Source organism: Octopus bimaculoides, chromosome 1, assembly GCF_001194135.2.
Source record: "Octopus bimaculoides isolate UCB-OBI-ISO-001 chromosome 1, ASM119413v2, whole genome shotgun sequence".
In the NCBI taxonomy this organism is placed as follows: Eukaryota; Metazoa; Mollusca; class Cephalopoda; order Octopoda; family Octopodidae; genus Octopus; species Octopus bimaculoides.
This window is the reverse complement of record NC_068981.1, coordinates 115,635,170-115,644,903: the sequence shown is the minus strand read 5'-3', so window position 1 is coordinate 115,644,903 and position 9,734 is coordinate 115,635,170. Positions and strand designations below refer to the sequence as shown.

At 34.3% G+C, this 9,734-nt stretch overlaps 1 protein-coding gene across 1 annotated transcript in view; it reads left to right on the top strand.

The window, feature by feature from the left end:
- The window catches only part of LOC106876833 (nephrocystin-3), a 96,142-nt gene that overhangs the window by 50,197 nt on the left and 36,211 nt on the right, over positions 1-9,734 (top strand). Inside the window, exons 22-24 of the mRNA XM_014925551.2 lie at positions 4,327-4,418; positions 5,966-6,207; positions 8,846-8,921. Of these exons, the coding sequence (XP_014781037.1) occupies positions 4,327-4,418; positions 5,966-6,207; positions 8,846-8,921 (410 nt within the window). The remainder of the gene's footprint in view (positions 1-4,326; positions 4,419-5,965; positions 6,208-8,845; positions 8,922-9,734) is intronic.

Sequence of the window (9,734 nt, the reverse complement as noted above, 5' to 3'; positions counted from 1 at the left end):
ATATATATATATATATACATACATACATACATACACACACACACACACATACATACATACATACATACATACATACATACATACATACATGTGTGTGTGTATGGGAGTAAATGTAGTAAGTGACAAACAGGTGTAGAGGGGGACTGGTTGATTGTAGGTAAGCGGCGTTAAAAATGAGGAAGAGATTACTGGAAACAGAGAAAGGGGTAAAATATGTAGTTTTGTTTTCAAGTAAGTATAGCAGTAGAATAAGGAAGAAAGGTATGTAGCTCTTCCTTCCAAGGGAGCAATCTTCTTAACCAACAAGCATACCTACACCTACAAACATGCATACCCATATAAATATATCTTAGAGCAGAATAAAACAGGGGAATGAATATAATCCAAAATGAAAATTGAAGGACAAATAATGTTAAATACTCGATTGAAATTTGGATGTACAAAGATTTACACAGTTCTAAACCTTTGTTAACTGCTGTATTATCTAAATCAAAATGTGGTCAGAGTTTGCTTTGCAACTACATGGTTCAGATCTACTGCATAGCACTTTGGGTATGTGTCTTCTATTTATAGCCCGAGGTTGACCAGCACCTTAGGAGTGGATTTGGTACACAGAAACTGAAAGAAGCATAGGCTTGGCTGTGTGGTAAGAATACTTGCTTCCCAACCACATAGATCCTGGTTCGGCCCCACCTTGGGCAAGTATCTTCTACTATAGCCAACCAAAGCCTTGTGAGTGGATTTGGTTGATGGAAACTGAAAGAAGCTTGTTGCATATATATATATGAAAAATAATAATAAATGGAGCAAAACGCATATAATCAATAAGTTCCTTTAATTCCTACATATGTTTCAAAATATTTGTGCACTGTACTCCAAAGAAGAAGTGCTGGAATTGCACATAAATTCATCTTCAGGGAACCAACATACAAAAAGCAAGAGAAGCGCTAAATGCTAAGGTTGCATACGTGTTATAACATTATAAAGTAAATGACCTTTAGAAGCAAGAACACTGGTTTACAGGGAGGCTATGAACGCTATACTAAAAGTTTAAATTAGAGGAAGGGAAAATGGATTGGAGTTAAATCCAGAAATCTAAAGTTCAAAAAAAGCCAAACTAAAAACCAGAAAAGGAGGAAGGGAGAGAATCCAATGAATTATTATATTTTTATAACTCCTTATGTAAACAAACTGAGGTAAAACTAAGCGGAGAATGTAACTATAATAAATAAAATTAAACACCCATAGTATTGTATTATATTAATATATGGTTATTAACCTAAATAAATGGTGATGTAATGTACAGAACTATCATGTGATGAAATAATAAAAATAATAAACATGCTCACGAGAAAAAGATAGAAAAAATGTAATTGAAGTTACCCAGCGAAAGCAGCTTTACTGGGAAAAATTTGATGAACCAACTAAGGAAGGGGAAAAGTAAAAACAACTGGCGTTGGAGTCGTATGTAATTATTATTTAAGATAATATTTTAATGATATTATTCCTGTTATTATTATAATAAATATAAAAAATAAATTAAAAATAATGATAATTACTATTATTGTTATTGCCAAGGTAAAAGGTAAATACTAAGCTGGGTGATTGTACATACCACTTATAAGATGGACGTCCACTAGAGAGAATGTCATGGTGAAAAAATAAAAATAATAATAATAATAATAACAACTAAAATAAGTAAGAAGGATGAAACTAACGATAAGAACTGAAGGAGTGTTTCCGCCAATGCTGGCATCGATATGTTCTCTGTGTAATCTGGTTTACTAGATAATACTTGGAGAACAGAATGTGGAAAAGTTCCAAGTTACAAAGAGGACAAAAATACTTACCTTTGTCGTAAGGTATCGAGGTAGCCAGTATTGACCATTCCAAAGAGAATTGCTTATTACAATCTTTAAGTTTCCAGATTAATTTACTTAGACCAGTACTATTCCTATCCCTAAAAGAAAAATAATGGTTGGAAATTCTCCTGGAGACCTGTGTCGAGGAGCTACCTGCATAATGCGAGATGTCTGTATTAGTCATTACCAATTAGATTCCGAGATACTAATCTTATTGTTGTTACAGTGATTGTTATATTTGCTAGTGTTGCACTTATTACCTATATTTTTACCTAAATGACTATTACCATCGTATGAGTGTGTACAATTTCTGGAGTAATTATAATTATTATTATTATTGTTATAAATATTACTATTATTATCATCATAATTAGGATGGCTGACTAGAGATGAATCTAAAAGCTTAGAATTATGGGAAGATATTATCTGTAAGAAATGTTTAATATTAGAAAGCCCAAACCTAACCTTATGTGTGTTGATTATTGGGTAATAGTGAGAGCCCCTAGGAAAGTTCCTATTTACCGCGTCTCAGAACTGCCAGACCAAATTGGATTTAACTTGTTTCCCGAACGGGAGGATGAACCATATATTTTCATCAGATTTATTTACAGTGTTAGTGTGGTTGAATAAATTAAGTTTTTTGTTTTATTCAGGTGTTTAGAGCCATATAGTAATTATCATTGAGGCTCTCTCCCTTAATAGATCCCTGTAAACCAGTGTTCTTGCTTCTAACGTTTGTCCCACCACTTGACAACTAGTGTTGGGATGTTTATGCCCCTGTAAGTTAGCACTTCAGCTAGAAACTAATAGAATAAGTATTAGGCTTTACAAAATAAGTTCAGGGGTTAATTTGTTCAACTAAAACACTTCAAGGCAGTGCCCCAACATGCCTGCATCTGTAGATATGTGTTTTTCTGTCTGTGTTTGAGAAAAAGAAAATGATATAATAAGTACTAAGCTTAAAAAAAAATTAAGTACTGGGATCGAATTGTTTGACTAAAACCCACCAAGGCAGTGCCCTAGCATGGTTGCAATGTAATGACTGAGAAAAACAATAAAAGATATGTGTGTATGTGAGGAGAGCTGCATAAAGAAGTGTGGAGGGAACCTGTGGAAGATAAGGGATTAGGTGGTGAAGTATGATCTTCACATGTTGAGTCTCACAGAGGCAACAACAAGTGACAGACATTTGGCAATTTGCTGTGTTTGAGAAGACACATCACACTAAGTGAAATTATAGTTGTAGTTAGTGCCAGTGATACATAAATGGCACCCAGTACACTTGGTTGGCATTAGGAGGGACATCCGGCCATAGAAACCGAACCAAAACAGACTGGAGCTCTCTGGCTTACCAGCCCCAGTCAAACCTGTCTATGCTAGCATGGAAAACGGATGCTAAATGATGATGTTGATACACATATATACAGTATTCAGCTGTTAAAACAATGACTAAATTAATATGTTCTTGTCTAACCTATGCTGCATTGAAAAACAGGTGTAAAACAAATAAATGATGAAGGTGTGGGTGTGTTTTATATATATATACATGTGTGTGTTGTGTTTGGTATGTGTATGTAAAGCTTGTGTTAATACACTTAAGGCAGAGAGTTTTCAAAATCTAACTAGAAATAATTATACAGTGAAGTTAAAAAATCTATATTAGCCATATATATATATCTATATGCATGTCTGTATATATATATATATATATATATATATATATATATATATATATATATATACATATATATATATATATATATAAATATAAGTCAGTAAATAGTGGGGTTGTGTTAACCGCATGTGGAAAAATAATAGGAAAATGAAAAATAATAAGGCAGAATGCTAAACTGAAAGCATATTTTAATATAGATTTCTAACCGGCTTTCATTGCATGGAAAATTTTCAAGGAGAGGGAGAATGAAAATCATAGAAAATCATTTCAAATTAGACTGGAATCTGGTGCAGCCTTCCACCTTACCAGCCCTAGTCAAACCGTCCAACACATACCAGCATGGACAACAAGCATTAAATAATTATGATGATGGTGATGATGTGTATTTATATTTATACATTTTTAGAAAATGAATCAAAATGGCTTTCCTGATAATTTTTCCACTTGAATAATTAGATCTTTATAAGATATTAGGTGATCTTATAAACATTTAATTATTAAAGTGGAAAAATTATCACACGCATATATAAACATGTGTATGTATATATGTATGTAGATGTGTGGATATATGTGTGTGTGTTTATGTATATATGTGTGTGTATGTATACATAAATATCCCCATGTATAATATACACCCACATGTATGTATGTGTATATGAATGTAAATAGTTATATTTTTTTAAGTGCATGCATACATAACTATTAACACGCATTCACATATACAAATCATTAAGTCATGTTAAATTTAACACTTAGTGATTTCAGTTTTTTCTTTTTCTTTTCACCCAGTTCTCAACCAATCAGATGGAAATGTGTCAGGAATTGCTGACATGTATGAGACTCTTGGACGATTCCTTAAAGATCTTGGATTATTAAGCCAAGTAAAATATCTGATTTCATTACTTCATTTTTACATTTGTAAGATTAAGAATTATCTGGTTTTTTTTTTTTTTAATCTTCTTTTAATTCATTTTTAGTCTGCAGGAACAGTGAATCAAAACTATCCAATGTTAGTTTTAATTGGCAAATGTCATCAAGGAGATTTAAAATCACAGCATGTTTTCTCATGTTGTATCATATTCTCACTTGCAAGTATTTCTCTGGTAAAACTTTGCTGTAGCAGTAAAGTACGAATGTTACAACACTTATTTCTGCTTCACCTAATTCTTACAGCACAAACCACTTGGTGAGTGGCCTGTCTCATTCAGTCATAGGAGACAGTCTTCCTCTAATATATCTAGCTAGGAGCAGATCAAATTGGAGAAGCTTCTCTGTCTTCTGCGTATACCTACTGAGGTGACGTTTCTAGCTGAATATTTTACTAATTTGTTGTCATAGTTAAGTAAGGAATGCATTATTCAGATTGATAAGGAATTTGTTCCTGCTGCTCTGTTGATGATCTCATACTGATGTCTCAGAGAGTAGTGTGTACCTATGAAAATGCATTATAAAGAAGTGGTTCATATGACGAATTTCAAACCTTTTCCATGTCTGACACCTGACATTTTTGAAACTCCTCATTTTCACAGCTTAACATCTGTTTATCTCAATACATTCCAGTTCAAGCTATTATTGCACTAGCAATTTAGATATTTGATGTTGAACATAATAAGATGAGAAGTTGGTTACATATATTAGCCACTGTTAACTAGTGTTCAAGAACTGATGTTTCTTTGTTGAATGCTGATAGTTCTGCAGTTCAAATTCTGCTTAGACCATCTTATCATATTGTATTTTTACTACTCTATATTATGAATGAATGAATAAAGAGAGTTCATTTCTTGACCTCGAGGTCAGTACCTCAAGGCTGTAGAAACTTGAAGATTCTGCTTGATTTATGCAAAAGTTTAGTAATAAGTGACAATATCAATGAAAATTAAAGAAAATCTGCAGCAACATAGTATCATGTATTCTTTTTTTAACTACTTTGAAATTCATCAAACTTCTCCATGGTTGCTTAAGTTGGTGGTCTTTGAAAATTTGAATGCTTGCATTTTGTTGGATCAAATTTGTTACAGCTAGTTCCCATCTTCTGTGTTTTATGAACTCTCAGCTTATGTATTTTATCCATAGGCATTGTAATAGCTGTATAAGCTTTGAAGTTCTGACTCTGCTTTTAGAAGTTCCAGTACCTTGACATCTTGAACACAATACAAAATGTAGATGCCTTCTAATTCCTGGAAGTTAAGAGCTGCTGCTTAGATTCAGTTTCATGGTCTAAGCAGATGTGAGACAAATCTTTATCACATTACTATACGATTCAGCACATTACCATATGATCTGGTAAATGTCTCCAATAATTAGGTAAAGTTAGGCATTGTATAAGTGTTCTGCTTAAATATATGATAAAATGCATTGAGCTGGTGATTTGGAACTTCCTTTGCTTTGTCGTTCTGTTTCCACTTTTATTTATTTTATTTCTTTTCAGGCCCTGCCTGCCCTACAGCGGTCATTAGAGATTCGCGAAACTGGACTTGATCCTGACCACCCTGCTGTTGCTCGATCTTTGCATCAGCTAGCTGGTCTCCATGCCCAGTGGGGAAAAGTGAGTACTGCTGAAACTCTTTACAAGCAAGCTCTAGACATATATGAAAATGCTCTTGGATCTGAGCATTATCTGGTTGCCAAAGAACTTGATGCTTTAGCAGTGCTGTACCAGAAACAGGACAAGTAAGAATATTTTCTTCAATTGACTCATCATTCATTTAAGCTACAGTTATTCAAACCCTTTTCACTTTCCTTAAATAGGATTTCTTTCTTATTTTTTTTCTGTTTCTTTTTTGTCAATCTTTTTCTTTGCGCCATCATCATCATTGTTGTAATTTTTTTTTTCATCCTTTTACACCACTCTCACTACATTGATAGATATGGGATTCCCAGGTACATTACTCTTCCTCCCTGCATCTTATAATGAAATCTGGTATTGTGTTGCCCTATTCAACCCTGATTAAATGTACTTAAAACATGTGGTAGTTAGTCAGATTACTAAGTGCAATCCAAGTGCCACACTCCAAAGATACCATACCGCTGTTTAGTTAAAGACCATACTGCAAACTTCAAAGTTTAAGCAAGGTATGATGACTTGGTTCATCATATAAAGTGTGTGACACTCTGATGATATTGTATTTTCTCCACTATCCATTCCTTTTGTCTATACTCACAGGTTCTGATTATGACCACAGCTGACTCTGTCATGGTCCCTCCTCCTCAACACTTGTCTCCTGTGATGTGTAACCTACCACAGTATTTAGGGTTAGTTAGGTTATAGATGCTGCTATCATTTTGTTTATGTGGCTGCTTTTCTCTAATTGTTCCAAGTGAATGAAAAGAATAATATTAGTCAAATGATGTTGAAATTGTGTTCTCTATTTTTTAATGCCTTAATCAAAGAAAAAAAGGACTGTACCTATGATCCTTTCAGAACTTCTGACACCTCTTGTGGGAAGACCAGAGGAAGTTATCTTCAAACCCGAATGGACTTCACTAAAGGCACCCAACGACCAGATGGTGATGCTAAACCAGATGATGGTTATTTGGGATTGGAGCTTACTTCAGGACAACCCCCTACCCTTTACATGAAAACTTTGTTTTTATTGTGTAATGAATTATGGGTGATGTAGATGTAACCTGTGCTATATAAAGTGTATTATTTTGTTTAATTTGTAGTTTTTGATGATTTTTTTGTGGTGAAATTGGCTGACCTTCGTTATTATAATGGGTCTAATATTTAATTTAATATTGTATCATTAACTAATGTCTTCTATGTAAACTTATGTCATTTGTTTTCAGCATATTGTTTGAACTGCTAGAAAATTTTCTTAGATAATTCTTTTCTTTTGATTGTTAAAATAAGCAACAAAATTTTCCTCAAACATAGGCGCAGGAGTGGCTGTGTGGTAAGTAGCTTGCTTACCAACCACATGGTTCTGGGTTCAGTCCCACTGCGTGGCACCTTGGGCAAGTGTCTTCTACTATAGCCTTGGGCTGACCAAAGCCTTGTGAGTGGATTTGGTAGACGGAAACTGAAAGAAGCCTGTCGTATATATGTATATGTATATATATATATGTGTGTTTGTCCCCCACCCCCAACATCGCTTGACAACTGATGCTGGTGTGTTTACGTCCCTGTAACTTAGCGGTTCGGCAAAAGAGACCGATAGAATAAGTACTAGGCTTACAAAGAATAAGTCTTGGGGTCGATTTGCTCGACTAAAGGCAGTGCTCCAGTATGGCCACAGTCAAATGACTGAAACAAGTAAAAGAGTAAAAGAGTAAACTATTTTCTACTATTTTACAAAGGTTTAAGCCATGTAATCTCTCTGCTTTAATGACATTCAAAAACTACCTGATTGTTACATGCATTGGTACAACACCTACATAATGCACATGTTTGTGGTTGTATAGACTCTATATTAAGTATTATGTTAGTGTGATAAATCTATTAACATGTTTCATGTGTGTGTAGTTATAATAGTATGTGTTATACGTCTAGAAAGTGAAGAGGTTCTGGTATGCAGCCTGACTCTTGTTTCTGTTAAATTCATTCTGGTTCTAGATTGTTTAGTTATTCTGTTGCTCTACTGGTATGTATGCTTTGTGTCTCTTCAAGATGGTATCAGTGATTTGTATGTTGTTGTGGCTGTTGTTTATAATATTTTTGGCTCATGCCAAAAATATTTGTTTTTATACATTTCTTTGCCTGGTGATAGTAGTGAGGTTAATGGGTTGTTGTGGTGGTGGTGATGGTGGTGGTGGAGGTGGTGGTAAGGGTTTTCAAACAGTTGTATACTTATGAGTGTTGCTGTTGTCGCCCTTGCAGTAGCCAGTCAGTCAGTCACTTCATAGATTAACTCTAAGCACTGATGAACATATCAAATGCAGTTTAACATTCACTTGCTCTGCTTAGCATGATAATCACACAAACTTGCTCATTCAAACGCATATGTGCACACACACACATGCACACACACATACACACATACACACTGTATTTTCCATCTTACAAGCCAAATTTTCAGACCAAAATTTACAGCCATAAAAGGCAAGCTGACTTACATACCAAGACATCTTTGAAGGATCAAAAATCCCATGTGAAATATAGCAAAATTTTGAACAATAGTGATAATATTTGAATGTTTACACAACATATATGCCAGAAGATGTGGTATTGATACATTTAATGTTAGAGTTTCATGAACCACTTTACAATATACTTATATGTTATGTCAGACTGCAACATCAAATTTAAATATATGCCAATGGTGTATTAAACTTAACTATTTCCTAACTTAGTATTTTGATTTTTTAGACATGATCTTGCTGAACCTTTGAAGAGACGAGCCCTCATAATCAAAAAGAAAACACGTGGCCCAAGGATTAGTACAGTAAGCAATGTCATTTTTGATTACACACATTGTGTGTGTGTGTGTGTGTGTCATATGAAAATGAAATGACAAAGGAATAAACAATTACCATATGAACTTCATTAGTTTACAGCTACTTCTGTTATAAGTTGCAGTGGACTTATAGATGAGCGCCTCAAATATGAAGTGCTGTTTATTTGGAAAAAGAATTACATTTATGTAATTATAGCTCTGAAGGAGCTATAAGGTATTATTCAGGCACTTAACTATGAGCCCACAGAAACAGCTGTGAGCTAATGAAGTTCATAAGATAATCATTTATCCCTTTGTCATCTCAGTTACTTATTACTGCTCTGTACTCGACTAAAGCTTAATTCATAAGCTTATGTATGTTGAGTTGAATTGTAGGTTATTAGTCTCACAATGCCTGAGTAAAGTAAATAAATAAATATATATATATATATATATATATTAACTACAACTCCTCTTCTAAACTGCATCTTTCTCTCCCTCACATTTCCTCTTTATAAACTATGATTGTTTTCTAATCCCCTTTCTTGCCCTCACTACCCTGCTCACTGTATTGCTGCTCCCCTCACCCCCAACACCCACACCCTATTTTTCAATCTAGGTTCTTTGCTCAAATTCTAGTACTACACTATCTCTCTTCTGCACTCTCTTATACATTTTCTGTTTCCTACTCTCTCTCTCTCTTCTTGTTTTTCCTCCTTTACATCAGCACACATGTTTCTGGCCTCTTCTTTGTACTTCTCTCTCTCTCTTTCTCTCTCTCTCTCTCTTTCTCTCTCTCTCTCTCTCTCTCTCTCTCTCTCT